This window comes from Syngnathus acus, chromosome 6, assembly GCF_901709675.1.
Source record: "Syngnathus acus chromosome 6, fSynAcu1.2, whole genome shotgun sequence".
NCBI lineage: Eukaryota > Metazoa > Chordata > Actinopteri > Syngnathiformes > Syngnathidae > Syngnathus > Syngnathus acus.
In genome coordinates, this window is record NC_051092.1 from 4,816,464 (window position 1) to 4,832,014 (window position 15,551).

The following is a 15,551-nucleotide window of genomic DNA, read 5'->3' on the forward strand; positions in this document are numbered from 1 at the left end:
ATCACGGTAAAGATTGCTAAACAGAAACACACAAAACAGACATCATGAAACATAGAAATGATTTAAAAACTACTTTGTGGACACACTTTAACTACATTTCTGTGTGGCTGTCAGTTTTGTGGTGGTTATGTTAATCAGACCCATTGTTATTTAGAAAGAAATAACAGAAAAGTCACTTTTTTTTCCTAATAAAACAAACAAAATGCATCTGTTGCTCATTCAATTTCAGACCTTACATCTTTGTGAAAAATATGGGATTGTGAGCACTGGTGGGGAATCCCCTTTTGTGCTGTGGGAAATAACATTTAAATTGTGGTAAACGTCCATCCATGCCTGTCATTTCCACTCATGAGCCCTTTGTTATGTTTTGGAGTCAACAATAACATTTATAAGAAACACACCTCTTGGTTTGGTTTTGAAAAATCACCCAGAGCCTGAAGGCAGCACATGTGGAAGAGGAAAAAAAGGGGCGGAGTTTCTAGCCAGAGCCTGACATGTGGGAATGACTCAATTTTTTTTTTTTTTTGCAAGCAAATTCCAATCATTGTTTCCTCCTCCTCCTCCGCTGCTGCTGCTCTTCTCCCTTTGCACTCCACCAGCCAATGACTTTTAAAGGCTTGATGCATCAAATAATACATAGTGACCCCGACTCACATTTTATACGTTGACTGAGCAAAATAAAGGTTAAACAACTAGACAATAACTTGATTGTCAGCTGGAAACTATTGGGAATATTATGATTTTGTTGTAACTTTTCACCCCTTTTCTGTCTAGTTTGTGCCCTTGTACTCCTTCACTCATAAATTATACTGACCTGAGCAAGGGGAGAAACGTAAAAAAATTTTTTATAATAAAATAGAGTATTTTATTTAAATTATTTTTTTTAGGTAAAATAATTGTTTTTTTTACTTTATGAATTACATTATATTGCAATTTTGTTTTCCGTTCTTTTTAATTATTCTTCATTTTAATTTGTAATAAAAAGCTTTTCTTTACTATGATTACACATACAGTGGTGCATTATGAGTTAGCTAATTTAGGGGTTAGAAATGGGTTTAAGAAATATATTTTTCCATTTACACACCCGTATCTATAACTTGCAGTTTTTGAAAACTCTCCTCGTGTTGCTCTGAAGAGCATCTCAAAGAGACGCCAATGGCAGTGAAGCCCCAAAGTCTGAAAACAAAACAGGGCATGCACATGAAATATCCTTCTAATCAGCAGAATGTGCAGTTGCGGCCAAATCCCCCCCCCAAAAGCACGATGCAGGTGCGGGCCGCTCCAAAAGATGCGAGCGAGTCTGGCAGGCGACGTGACTCAGTGCTGGCAGGAAGTCAGCTGTGTAATGATAAACTTTCAAGTGACTCACTGCTAAAAACGCCGCCGACGGCCGGGGCCTAATGATGGAGGCAAAGCGGGAACAAGCCAGACATATTTTGGGGCTATGAACAATAATTGGCTGGCAGGTAGTCATCAATCGTTCGCAGCAAAAAATACGTCAGTTGTTTTGGTAATAGTGAAAACTGTTGTGTTCTAAGTAAAAAGAAAAAAAAAGAAGTCACTTAAAACTTCTCAATTGAATTAATATTTAAGCTAGCAAGTGTATGACTCCTATATGGAATTTAAATTTCTGCGAGAATCAAATAACAGTTTCAGTGAAACTGCCCGACTTGGCCTCAATACAAGTGACACTGGGATTGTGTTTATAGTATAATTATTTGAAAATGGGTGGGGCTTGCTCTTAGTCGCTTCATTTCTAATTTATGGATTTCTAAATGGGTTCAGTGGCAGTGCTTTCCTCCTCCCCTTCACTTTGAAGTACTTTATTGATTAAATAGGAAAGAGGGCACGCCGATTGCAATTACAAAACATTTGCGGAAGTCAATCAATGTTGAACATGGACGGGTAAAAGGCCCTTTCAAAAATAATCAACGGTTAGCACAAAAATGACATCTTGAGTCACGCTTCCTCAGCTTGCCTCCACCCTAGCCCAAAGTTAGGGAAGGCTGCCAAGGATGCAGCGGGGAAGAAGGACCAAGTTCATTTTGAGTGGATAGAAAAGAGCAACTGACACATTGCTGACACATCGTGAGGTCATCTGACCGATCGGACTCGACCAATCCGCTTTCAATGTTTGTATTGCTAGCGTTTCTCGTGCCGCGTTCAAGTTCGGGCACAGACGGGAAATAAATTAGGCCGCCAAGCTCATTAAACAAATGAGCTTAAGTGCCAAGCCGGCTTACTGCACCAAGCCACCGTGTTTCTATCAGAAGTCAAATGGCAAGAAATATTTCTTTACCCCTACAAAGAATAATGATGGTATCATTTTTTAGCATGATTCAGTACATACAAAACACCTCATGGAATATTTTTCTTTGTTTTACAAGAAGTCGCTATGGGTGTTGTAAAGATGAGGCTGCGCAGGACATCTGTTTGGGACATTGTCATTCGAGTACAAGAGTTGCGACACGTGTGGCCTTTGCAGACGGGAAGTCTCAGCGGGCAACGTGGAGGCAGGGGAAGAGAAAAAAAAAAAAAAAAAAAAAAAAAAAAAAAAAAAAAAAGGCAGCCCTGAATGAAAACAGGAAGCCACATAATGTCCCGTCAAAAAACAAACATAGTAATACACCAGCCGAAAGCCACCTGAAATTTCCGCTTTTGATTGAGTCATAAATGGTTTAAATAAGGATGTTCTTAAAACAAAAAAAGTGAGTACACCTCAACATTTTGTTATTTATTGAAAACACAAGCACTTTTGTCTGTACAAACACACACACACATGGAAATTAAATGGCACGTTTGTCATTACAAAATATGAACCACAAAGTAATATTTGTTTAAGAACGCAAACTGCACACCTCACCCTGGGGCGACACATTTCTCGGTCGTTGGTTATTGTTTCCAAAGAAAATGGGGAAAATAATAAATATAAGGAGCTACATCATCATCATCACTTTTGCAGAGAGTTAAATGTTTGATGGCTGTGCCCATTAGTGTGCGGCCGGCCCTCGAACTTGGCGATTATCTGAGACAAAAGAAAATCTCGTTCTCGTTTGTTTCGACCACAGACTGTCCAAATTGTCGGACTCAAAGTCCTTCTTACCTGTCCAAACGGTTGACCAACTCTCTGACTGTGTTGATCAGGTTGTCGTGCTCCTGCGGGTTGCTCATGATGATGCTGTGCAGTTTCTTCATGTACGAGTCGATGGAATCCAGGGTGGGCATCTCGCCGCTGCCTGTTGACGTAATGATGGCGATAATTGATGGAGCTGGGGACTTCTTTTTTATGTTCTGATTTAAAGTAGGTCAGCAAAGGGGACAAGTACAGAAACATCAAGGTCACAGGACGTTCTTGTTCTGAGCATCTGCCTCGACTTGTTCGCTGACATCAGCGGCACTGAGCGATTTGCTCTCCAACAACAAAAATAATAAAGTGAAAAGTAAACACTGCTTTCGATAGAACACTTTTTTGTTCAGCGGTCAGCCCAATCAATCTTTCGCCTCCACGCCCACGGGGAACTGCTGTGGGAGCGGTGCAGGAAACTGACGCTGGACAAGGAGTGGATAACCTTTATTGAAAACTAGAGGATGTAAAACATTTCCCTGAGGAACTCCAATACCGTTTTATAACAGTTAAGAAAACAAAAAATCAGGTCAGTGTTTTATCGTATCTACAAAGATAAACGTGAATGGATAGGAGACCCAAGACGACTAAATGTCAGCACGGTTGTTACCTGGCAGAGGCACGGAAGAAAAGCTGGCGGCGAGCGCCTGCCGTAGCGTGTCCAGGTGCTGGTGGAGCATGCCGTTGCGTCCCCTCTCTTGCATCACGTCGCCATCCAGGCGATCCACAGCGCCACGCATGCTCTCCACGTGCTTTTGGAGTGCGGCGTTGCGTTCTTCGTACTCCATGTTGGTCTTGCGCAGCTGACGCATCTCGGCCTCGCGAGCTAAAGCAAGGGGGGGGGACACGAATGAGAATGTGACGGCATAGGCGGCGTGTGATCGCCGTATTCCACCTTTGCTGTGGTTGAGGAATTCCTCGGTGAAGATGGGGATGTCAAACACGCTTCGGTCCTTCCCCTCGCTATCCTTCTGGTGAGCAACAGAAACACAAAGTGTGGAAATGATAACGGAGAAGCTCGTTTTAAGGCTGTACTGAAAAAATGCCAACCAACGTGTATTGCACAGAAGTTCCAAGTGAAAATTGGACCCAAATGAAATGTTTTTAAAGACGTAATGTAACACTATTGTTATATTGATGTGTTGACAGGTCAGGGAAAAAAAAAAAAGCACTAACCTCACGCAGAGTCTCGTTGGCCGCTTGGTTCCCAACATCTGGTGAGGAAGGAAAAGGAGAGGGGGGAGCAGACAGAAATGAAGAAAGAGGACAGCAGATGAGTCATGTTTCCGTCACTTGGAGCCAGCTTTCACTCTTGACCCAGGTGAGCAAAAGTCATACAGAACGCCCCGTCCCGTCCTCTGTTCTGATAGCGAGTGGTCATCCAACAGGCGCAAATACGGATGCCTCTTCACACTTGGATGACATACAGGAATGTGAAAATGTCACTTGGGGGGGGGGGGGGGGGGGGAAATCACCAGATTGTCACTCAAAAAAAATTAGCAAATTGACATCCTTTACATCCTCCGACTTATTCAAGCTGACGCTCGCTCGGCAGTTCGCTTTGACTTGAGAGCAAGAAATCTGAGATACGAGCGCCGCAATGGCCCAATGATAGAAATAGCTAACAGTTGTTAAAAAAACAAGTTTCAAGCCGTTCGTGCCACCCAAAGTTGAAGTTTACTGTCAAACTAAAGGAAACAGAAAACAACATGCGAAGTGCTTCAATTCCAATGCCCTCCAAAAAAGAAACCAATGGATGCATATGCTTAAAAGAAACGACTTCCCTCCAGCCAAAGCTTTTGAAGTTTTAAGTGCAGTTTGTGTGTGTGTGTGTGTGTGTGTGTGTGTGTGTGTGTGTGTGTGTGTGTGTGGAGGAACGGTCAAATAAATCTTGGATTTTAAAAATATACTGGGCGGGCAAGCTTGTCGGCCATTTAAATCACTTGTGCCATTTCATACCGGTATTTATTTAGTACTTGACTTTGCCGCTATCCATCGAGGCCCGAGACGAGCTTTGGCAAGCGAATGAGCCCTCACCGCTTCTGTGTCGCTTGCCCTTCTGCTTCTCTTGGACCTTCCTGGTGAAGTGCTTGTAGGCTTCTGTCTTCTGGTATTTCTCCAGCTCTCGCATGTAGCGCTCCTTGTCGCGGTCCGCCTCGTCCAGGTAACGCTGCGGACAAAGATTCGTGTGAAACGCAGCGCCTCGCTTTTCCAAGCACTCAAACATTTTTGGATGAAGGTGGGCTGAAGTCGTTTTGATGTGGCCTCTTACCTGTTTCTCCTCAGGGGGCAGCTTGCTCCACTCGTTGCCCAACATCCTGGTGATCTCCGGGAAGGGCACGTCCGGACGCTCGGCCCTCAGCTGTTCGCGCCGATCGTTCATGAAGCGAACGTAGCCCGTCAGCGGTGCTTTGGGTGCGTTCCTGTCCTTCATGGGCTTCTTCCTCTTCCTGCCCTTGGTCCAGGTGGCACGTCTTGTCTTCTGAGATGAAAGAAAAACATCTCATGTAAAGGCCGCTCGCTCAGCGGATGGAAAATGGACATTTTATTTAAAGTTGAGATCCAACTTTCCATTTTTCGGGTTCAATTCGTACCTCATCTCCATTTCTCTGGCTGGCGTTCTCCGTATTGGCTGCAGGAGACGACTGCTGCTCATCCATGACTTTGAATCCTGCAGACTAAGAACAAAAGAATTTCTACAGTGACCAGTTATGTTTTTTTTTTGCTCCATCAGACAATAGGAGATGAGTGTACCATCTGGAAATATTTGTCATAGTAAAGCCCGTGCCATCTGGAGGAGACAGATAAGCCACATTTTGATATTAACTTTCCATCCTGAAACAAGGGCAAATACAAGCAATCTCCTTTTCCTGGACCACATACAAAAAGTATTAATCAACTCCCGAATTAGAAAGTATAAATATTATTGCGGTATGTATGGGTACAGACTAAACTCCGCAGACAGCAACAATGCCACATCCTTTTCAACTTTGAACCCGTACGCGTCACCACACAGGAAGTGAGTGTCAACATCCTGGACGGCATTTCTGCCCCCAGCCATTAAACACTGTGGGAAATAAAGTCAGACTAGGAATGAGATAATCTACTACAAATATTCCTTTTGGCCGGGGGAAGCCCAGTAAAGTTTCTTCTCCCAACATTTTTTTCTAGTTCAGTAATCCACTTTACAGCAAGGTTATCACATTTGATTTCTTTTTGAGTTTCAAAAGGTTTCCAAGACTAATGCCTGGACATATTACACTGGCCGTCTTTGGTATGACAAGCGGTATGGATCATTTGATTTATTTGACACAGTCCTGGAACTTTCCTGACATCTATTATGCGATTTGCTGTATTATGTTGCACCGCCCTCTTCTGGTTGGAAGCACACAATGCACCACCTAAAGAAACAGTTTTTCATTTCTTTAAGATTTTCACTTCACTTTGTCAATATTAGGCCAGCTTTACAACAAACGGCAAAAAGGGAACGTAACAGATTATTATTATTAAATAGTTTGGGGCATCCAGGTCATAGCTTGCCTGTTCAAGTAAATGCCAATTTAGCTGGGGAAAGCACGACGAAGTTATTTTGCTAAGATGAGTTTTATTAAGTGGTGAGAAATGTATACCATGGTGTGTTTAATTTCACAGTATATAATGATTGTAGTCTTTAACCAGTGGCAAACATTTGTTAGATTTGTTTGTTGCGGACGTAACAGCTATTTACCTTGTCTTTCGCGATAGACTAACACGTATCTTAAAAAAATAAATACCATACATGGTTTGACACTTAAACGCAAAGCTGGAAGGCAAATTGTTTATTCAAATGACTACAGCAACGACAGTTAGCATCGAGATGCTAGCCATGAAGCTAGCTACGCTGTTAGCGTTGTTTTCGCAAGAAGCCGAGCGCGAAACATTTTTTTTTTTGTTGCCCATCGTTAACCAAACGCTACGTCTCTTGAAACAAAATCTAACAAACAGAGGCAAATTCACAAAACTAATCATAATGTGAACGGCAGCCAAAAGTGAGCAAAATATGCTGCCGCCCCCATCAAAACAATACGAGCGCGTCCCCATGCATGTCGATCGGTATCTTATTACTTCACATCTTGCCATATTATTAACATTCCACTGCATTCAATAAAATAAAGGACACATTTGCTCTTGTTAGGATTGGAAATCATGCGACGAATGCAAAACAAATATTTACCACAATAGAATGGTGTGAGTGCGGATTTGTCTCTGTGTGCCCTGCGATCGTCTGGCAACCGGTTCAGGGTGTCCCCCGCCTACTGCCCGATGACTGCTGGGATAATCTCCAGCACGTGAGGACATGCGGTATAGAAAATGGATAGATGGATGGAGAATACCTGCTTTAGATGAGAATTTCTAGACACGCTCTGCTGACGCCTCTTCTTCGTCGAAGTTAGAACAGACAGAGTAAATGCACCCAAGGTTGTTGCTACCACCTAACGGCCAGATTTATGTATTACACTTGTTCAATCCGGAAAGGGATAGAAGGGATAGATGGATCACCCACCTTGTTGCCATGCAAACAAATCATGGAGTTATAGCTTGTAACAGCCTCATGAATCATACAGGCTTGTTTTTATTTCTTTTAAACATGACCTTCTTAACATTCCTTAGAAACCATAACTCACTTAACACACAACGTTGACAGCCGACTGTCCTCTGGATGATGACCACGGCCCACAAATGATTTCTGATGAACAAATCACGATTTTTTTTTTTTTTTTTTGGGCTCCTTACAGGAGGAGCGTCTCAGAATGGTCCTGATAGGACCTTTAACAGGGGACAAAGCAGATGTGAAGGGACACCTTCGATTGCGTCTGCCCTTTGTGAGGGGATAAAGAGGTGAGGGGAGATGACAAGGGATAATAACTTGATGTACGAGCGTGCCGCACTGAGCCTTAAACGTCTTATCTAAATTCATACGCCGCCGCCTGGCGTTTATCATTCCGCTCGCACCGCCTGGCAGATAATGGACAAAAGGAAATCAATAAGTCAGAAAATCGCAGCGAATCATGGGCCGGCGCTGATGAGTCCTCCATATTCTCACATGAGTACGAGATTGACTTTGAGAGGGATGCCGTCCTCTTTTACTTGCTTTATATTGCATTTGCTTAACATTGCATGACGAGAATACGAGAGGGGAATACGATTCGTGCGCATGCCGATGCACTCGTATTGCACGATGATAATGAACATTTCCATTTGAGCATACACTTGCCACTGTATAATCAAATGAGTACACAGGGCCATACTGAAATTGCAATGAATGAGAGTGATGAAAATGTTTACCCCTCAACACTGATTTATAGCAATAATTCCACTCAAACAATATTGCAAATATAATATAATATAATATAGTATAATATAATATAATACACTTCTTTCTCAATGATTGGCCCGAAAAAAAAACTAAAAATAAAATGTACCAATCTAGTGTTAATCCATATTGTGGCATATAAAGTACCTCATTTAGTGATTTCAAAGCGAGGTGTAAAAAAAAAAAAAAAGTCACTCTGGCACATAATTATCAATCAGCTTGATTATACAAACACAACACATGCAAACAGCCAGCCGTGGGGAAAAAAAACCTTCTTGGATTTACAAACGTGTAATGTGTGTAAGTGTTTGTCGCGACAGCCATCGTCGATTCGTGTATTTAACATGACATCACGTCGACAATTGGTGCGCGTTCGACGACTAAGCGTTGACAAAACTTTGAGTGCCGTGGTGACGTGGGATTGAGAAACCACAGCGAATTAAAAAGAAATATTGTTTTTGTTCAGTCAAGGGTACGAATGTAATTAAATCCAATTTTTTCGACATGTATTAATTGAAACGGTGGCTGAGGGCCATGATTGAAATGCAAACTGCAGTCACATGACCACCATCAATTCACATAACCAAAAAAGACAAATGACATTCATTGATAAGCTCCCTTGTGTTCTGAGATCCAAAGGCTTATCTCTGCGTCAGTGCTCTTCCAAAATGTTCTAAATAAAATTGCGAGTATCCGTCTCCGAAGGGCTGCTATCCATTGCCTCTTGTCTGACGGGCTGGACGTCGTTTTATCTCCTCTTACAGATTTGCAGTTTGGGCGAGGGCCAGAAAAGATCCAAAAGAACACAAAGTGGACTTCAATGGACCATAAACACACACACACACACACATTTTGTGCATAATACACAAAATTGGCACTGTTACAAAAGCCGCCCAAGGGCAAAACTAGCCCGTCCTTGGTGTTTCTTTCTGCGGTGATCAGAGAAGATGGATCTCTTTGGTCTTACGTCCCAAATTGTGATTTAAAAGATGAGAAGAGGCGTTTTAGTAGTTAGGGGAGAGTTCAGGAGGTTTTGACATTTTCGATTGGAACGCTGAATAAGTGAGGACCGAGAAAAGAACCTTGAGAGACCTCGGTCATGTCACGCTCGTTCTTCTCAGCTCAGACGTTGAAAGATGAGCCACACTAACCTTCATTCCGCTTTGTTACGAGACACAATGACGGTGAGCATCCCAAAAAAAAAAAAGATCCAAGTGCCTGACGATCATTTCGGGCTTTGTCAATTTTCATTACAAATTCACTATTGGCTAGCCTGGAGGAAATGGCGTCAACACTTGTAAGAATTAATGACCCGCAGACACAACTGTCCAAACACAACAAAATGCTGAGCAATGAAAGCATTAGGACGAAAAAAAAACAAAAAACAAGTGGCCTTTGTTTCACCGATATGGAGTTGTGAGCACAGCGGAGGGTGAGTGGAAAATGAGACAACCTTTTCAAAAGTAAGCGCGGTTAATCCATCAGACGTCAAGCCTCATTACGGCTACTGGTGCCACCTTCGAGGGAGGCCTTTATTTCGCCTTCCTGTTCTTATTAGTAGCACTCGAGCAAACGATGGCAACTGTAGTTACTTCATCACACAGTAAAGTCATTTTCTGGCCTACATTGTAAGTGCATTAGCCACTTTTCAAACACTAATTGGGCACAAGGATAAGAATAATTGGGACAACTACAAAGGTGTCGTAGGTTCTGGAAATGAGAGGCGACCATGTTTTGACGAGACTGCTAATTACTTGGTGGAAAAAAGAAAACGAGAGAGGACTGAGTAAGGAACCTTGGGGTGCGCCGTGGAAAGTGCGTCGTATATAAACTACCTTGAGAATAAGGTTTAGGAGCAAGAATTGGTTTTACACCATCTGTCAATTGTTTTTGAATTCTTATCTTTGCTGCTACGACACACCATATTAATAGAATAAATCTATTAATAGAATAATTAGATGAAAAATTAGTTTGCATTAAATCTTGAAAATATTCTACTTTCCGATCATTTGTTAATTAATTTATTTTGTATTGTATTGTATTGTGTATTGTATTTTGAATTAATTTAAAATGCCCAAAACCCTACCGGTTTAAACAGAAAGTGAACTTGAGAGGGCCGAGCTCTGAACCTTGGGGTACGCCTTCGGAAGTGTACGAGTTTTGCTATGTATGGTTAGTTCCCATCTTAAAGTGGCAATAGTTTCCACTCTTCCAGGAAGTTTGAAGTGCCTCTTTTGTTCTAATTCACCCAAAAGGTGTTTGATGGACTTTTATCCCACACCTAAACATATCCAGAAATTCTTTCATGGCTTCATAGCTGTGCGGTGGAACTGTTCCCACTGGGCTAATTCAGCAAAATGTCTTGCGAAGAAGAAAAATGAAGCTTCAGTGGCAACTAATGGGCCTCGTCCAACCCTCCATTGATTAATTAATTGATTAAGTCTTGATGCTTTTATCCATCTGGAAATGTCCAATAGTACCTGACAGAGGCCTTTTTTTTCCCCCCCCTTCCAGCTGCAGTGTCCTCCATTTCACTGACAGCCGCCAAATCCCAAATCATTGCTGCATCTATTTTGGGAAAGCGGAGCAATTTTAGGGGAGGTGGTGACACAAAACACAGGAGCATGAGGTGCACCATCTGTATGCTGTATTATTAATATTTCCTTATTAAAGAGCCTCACACACTTCCAGAGAAAGAAGGCCGCCGCATTGAGGATGAGACGGTTTCAGCACGATGCACAACCCAATTGACCCGTCAAGAATTTCCACATGATTGCATTTATTGCAAGTGGCAATGCGGCCTGTCGGCTCTTAAATCGAAGAGAGGTCGACGGAATGGGGCATAAGCGTACAAAAGACAAACTATTACAGCCTAACGGACCGTTACTTTGAGTCTGGCTTTTTTTTTTTCTTTCATTTGCAGAGGACACACTTGCAGTACCTCACCGAGCCAGCAGAGGTCAGCGGCCAACAGTGTCAGGACCCCAGCGATGTCGAGGTCTGACAAAAATCATACAAAGATAGCAAATTAGCCCATCGCTAAAGTCAGACGGGGGCGGGGCCTTCAATTATCACCACGGGAGACAATGACAGTCGGTGACATTTTCAACAATGCCGTAGTGCACTGTGTCATTTATAAAGTGGGGGATTCTGACATCACTTGACAGAATGAAAGGTACCAGATCGAGCCCGACATTCGGATTAAGCCGCTTCTATAAAGGCCAAAGAGACAGGGACAAAGATAGTCTTTTTGTGCGCATTCATTCAAATATTCAATTTTCCAGGAATGACTGCACCCCGTGGCATCTTCAAACTTTCATTGTGTGTTTGCAGAATTTGAAGTGCTGCTCTCCAGGCTAAAAATAACAAACGCGAGCATCGCAGGTCATCCAATTAGACAGCCCAGGCGGCCGTTTCTCGTCGCTCGCCTGCGAGTGCCTTTTCTATTTACATTCCGGAGACAGTAAACAATCGCCAGAGGAGGCGCTGTCATGCGCACCCCATCATCGCGATGTCGAAGGTTGCTAAACAACTCGGCGCTCGTGAGAGCGTCCCAATCAAACCGCTTGACTTTTCACACGCACACACCGTCATCCACTCGTCGGCCCCGCAGACGAGCCTATTTCTATCGAATGGATCTCGTGGCTCCTTCGGCGTACTCGCGGCTAATTGGGGCCTGATGACAAAGTGCTCTCGAGCCACAGACACAATGAGCCTTGCGTCAGCCAACACAAATGGATCCCCGCAAGGCTCACACGGATAACATCGCTGCCAGAGCCTTCCCGAAAACCCCGCAGGAGATTTTCCTTCCCCGCCATTTTCTTCAGGCGCTGGCACGGACCGATGCGAAGAGGGGGCCTAATTAAGCCACATTCCTCCAGGGGGAGTCTTCGAGAGCAGCTGCATTATTTGCATAGCCCGAGTTGCGGCCAGGTTGCTCTTTTCTTCTTCTCAGCCCCGAGGACATGCGGGGGACAGCTAAAATCGTCGTCTAATTGCATCCTCGGTGGTCAAATCCATTACGCCATGATGACGCAACGTCACCTTCCCATTACAGTGATCAACACGTTATTCACTCTTTGGCACTGCCAATGAACAAAATGAGCATTATTATCTTTGTAAAGGATTAGATCACGCAAGTGTGGCAAATGACTTTTCAGCCTGAATGGTTAAATTCAATAAAATTTCCCGAGATTGGGGGAAAAAAAAAAAGGCGGCGTTGTCCTTGCGGGGGCTCCCTCGGCTCAGCTCGAGTAAGTAAGCGGACGCCATTCTTTTCCCGTTGCCATTCTTCTCAAACACAAAGCTCGGCCGGCCTGACAGAAGCATTTACATAAGCTCCCTTATGCCAGCATTGTGATGATAATAGGCGTGTGATCTCCAATGTCAGCAAATAGAAAAATAAAAGTCCCTTCGCCCATACAAATCGTCGGCCGCGGCGTTAGCCTGCGTTATAATTGGCCGCAGAGGTCAGGCCGGCACAAAAACGTGTCTAACCCCAACACACCCTGAAAAAAAAAATATCAAATGATCCCGGCTGAGCCGTGACTCTTAAATCTGCACAAACATGTTTAAGTTTTCTGTGTTAAGACGTCTTGAATGTTTTTCATGAATACTCGGCGCGCCTCTTTGTCGCTATGCATCATCTCCACTCAGTAAGATGACCATGATAGAGGCCTGACCTTGCACCAATGTCACCATGATAAATTGCCTTTTATAAAACGCAAGCAAAAGCACAAGCTAACAACATTCATTCATTGTTTGTTCATTTATTGGATCTATTTATTATTATTACCTTATCTATTTTATAATTATTATTATTAACCTATCTATTTAATTTACTCAGATATATTGCTCTCATCGTTTTTGGCGTGTACGATATCTATATTGTTTGTTTATGTATTTAATTGCTGGCAAATGAATTTCCCCGCCGAGGATCAATAAAGCATCCATCCATCCATCCATCCATCCATCCATCCATCCATCCATCCATCCATCCAAATGATTAAGACACTGAAATGATTAAATGAGCTAATAGTGAAATAGATTTTCAAGTTTACCGCTCACTATCTTGCAACCGATTGCCCCCCTCCCGTGTGGTAATGTTACACCTCAACTGTGGGCACGGCCAGCGGCACAAGCGTGTTGCGCACTCTGATTCTTATGCAGATGAGAGACACGCCGCATCCAGGGAACGTGGCCAAGCCTCCCTCCCACACCGCTCAGCCCCAAGGCACAACTACTTATTTATGTTTGATAGCCGATTACACGGAGTTCTCGCTCACCTTGCAGCCGTTGCTTATGAAACATGAGGAGATTCATGAATACTTGATGTAGGCCTTGTTGTTCTGCACACGCTCCCAAGCTCAGTAAACAAAAGAATAAAGCCAAACCTGCAACAGAAACATTTTGTGAGATAGCATGTGGGGGGGAAATACATCTCTTTATTTATTTAGATTCCATTATTACTCAGGTAGAAAAAAAGCTAACAATTATTAATAGTAATAAATATATTAATATATTATATAGAACTATAATAATTGTATATTTTAACTGTAAATGCCACCGTGCTTGAAGAAAAACAATGTATTAAATTTGGACAGATTCATTCATTTATTTATTTATTTAACTGCTGGCATCTGAATTTCCCCCTCTAGAAATAAAATAAGTGTGACCATAATAGTTGCCATTCACCGCCAAAGTGGCTCTTCGCATTTATTTGAAATGTGGGGTTCAAACTAATTTACATGGGCTCTTTTTTTTCCTTCAAATTTTCATTTGTCATAGATAGGTCTGGAACGTAATGAATAGGGCATGGCTGTAAAAAAAAAGAAAAAAAAAAAAGGATTTAATAGTCAGCAAAGCAATAAAAAAAGTGGCCCAACCAAAGAATGGAGGTAAAAGGCACATACGTGTGAATGTCACACCTGATATTAGCTGAAGGTTAGGCAGCACTTGGCCAAATTCGTAGAGCTCAGAACGGCTTAGTCATTATCACTCAATTAAACATTCTTTACCTCGGGAGACCATCTCCTGCCGTTGCCAGGGAAACCGGCGGGCCTCCCTGTGTGCCTGGCATTCTCGATCTGCTCCGATTTGAATGTTTGGATAAGATTTTTCTGAGCTACCCTTGGACTTGACATTCAAGTTTGACTGCTACGTTAGAAGTATCAAACAGCAGATTGGACTTTTTTTTTTGCCCCACCTCAAATAAAAAATGCCGTGTTCTTAGAACTGTATTTAAGGCTTAGACACATTCTTGACATTATGAGATGTTTATTGGACTAGATAAAGTTTCAGTTGAATGAAGGAATCCAATTTCCAATTCAGAAGGGGATTTTTCTTTCTTCCATAGCCTTGACGTTAATAACCTGTTGGGAAATATTTAAACACAAAAAGTGCAGCAACACTTGGAGACAGACAATATCACATGTCGCAGGTGTACCTAATGAAGTGTCCCTTGCGTGTGTACTTTGTCCATTTAAACGGCATCATTAAACCAGAGTTAATCTTCTCTTTGATGAAAATATATTTCTTCCAGCACACAAGAACGCACACGCGAGTGAGCGGCAAATACTCAAATGCAATCTGATCATCTCATTAGAAATTCTCTCAGTTGAGTCGCTCCATAAGATGAGTGCTGGGGGGGGGGGGGCGGCATGATATATGGAGCTTCAAAAAGGAGGCTAATGACTGGAGTTGAGTTAATTAATCTCGCTAAAGACGCAGACGGCACACATACACAAAAACACACACAAACACACAATGTTAATGTCTATTAGTTAACGTCAGCGTATCACCAGTCAATGGAGACAGCAAGAGTGCCTCCTAGTGGACGGAGGCGGGATGGCCTTTCCCCGAGGCCTCCCAAATGTTGTCAACTTGAGTCGGGACTCTGGATGACCACCTGATGTTTTTCCATCAGCAATGCATTATTGTTGCCGTCAAACATGGACCGGAACCCCGCAGCCGAGGTCAAAGGGTTGCTTGCTCCGTAATAGCCCGCAATTCTATTTTTTTTTTTTTCCATAAACACCATTTCATCCAGAAATCCATTTGTGCCGGAGCACCTGC

General features: G+C 42.8%; 1 protein-coding gene across 5 annotated transcripts; it reads right to left on the reverse strand.

Annotated features, from left to right (window-relative positions):
• Nucleotides 1–2,713: 2,713 nt before the first annotated feature.
• hmg20a (high mobility group 20A) lies at nt 2,714–13,785 on the reverse strand. Of its 5 annotated transcripts, none has more exons than XM_037255044.1 (9): nt 13,763–13,785; nt 5,719–5,802; nt 5,397–5,606; nt 5,162–5,294; nt 4,301–4,338; nt 4,020–4,095; nt 3,735–3,950; nt 3,104–3,236; nt 2,714–3,025 (listed from the first exon to the last, which is right to left on the reverse strand). In XM_037255044.1, exons 2-9 carry the CDS (start codon nt 5,782–5,784, stop codon nt 3,022–3,024), a joined length of 876 nt encoding a protein of 291 aa, XP_037110939.1. In that variant the 5' UTR covers nt 5,785–5,802; nt 13,763–13,785; the 3' UTR covers nt 2,714–3,021. The 5 variants fall into 5 exon arrangements, with proteins under 5 accessions (XP_037110939.1, XP_037110941.1, XP_037110937.1 ...); XM_037255046.1 differs by lacking the exon at nt 13,763–13,785 and adding an exon at nt 7,498–7,594 and having other exon boundaries at nt 4,020–4,092; XM_037255042.1 differs by lacking the exon at nt 13,763–13,785 and adding an exon at nt 7,498–7,594.
• Between the last annotated feature and the right edge of the window lie 1,766 nt (nt 13,786–15,551).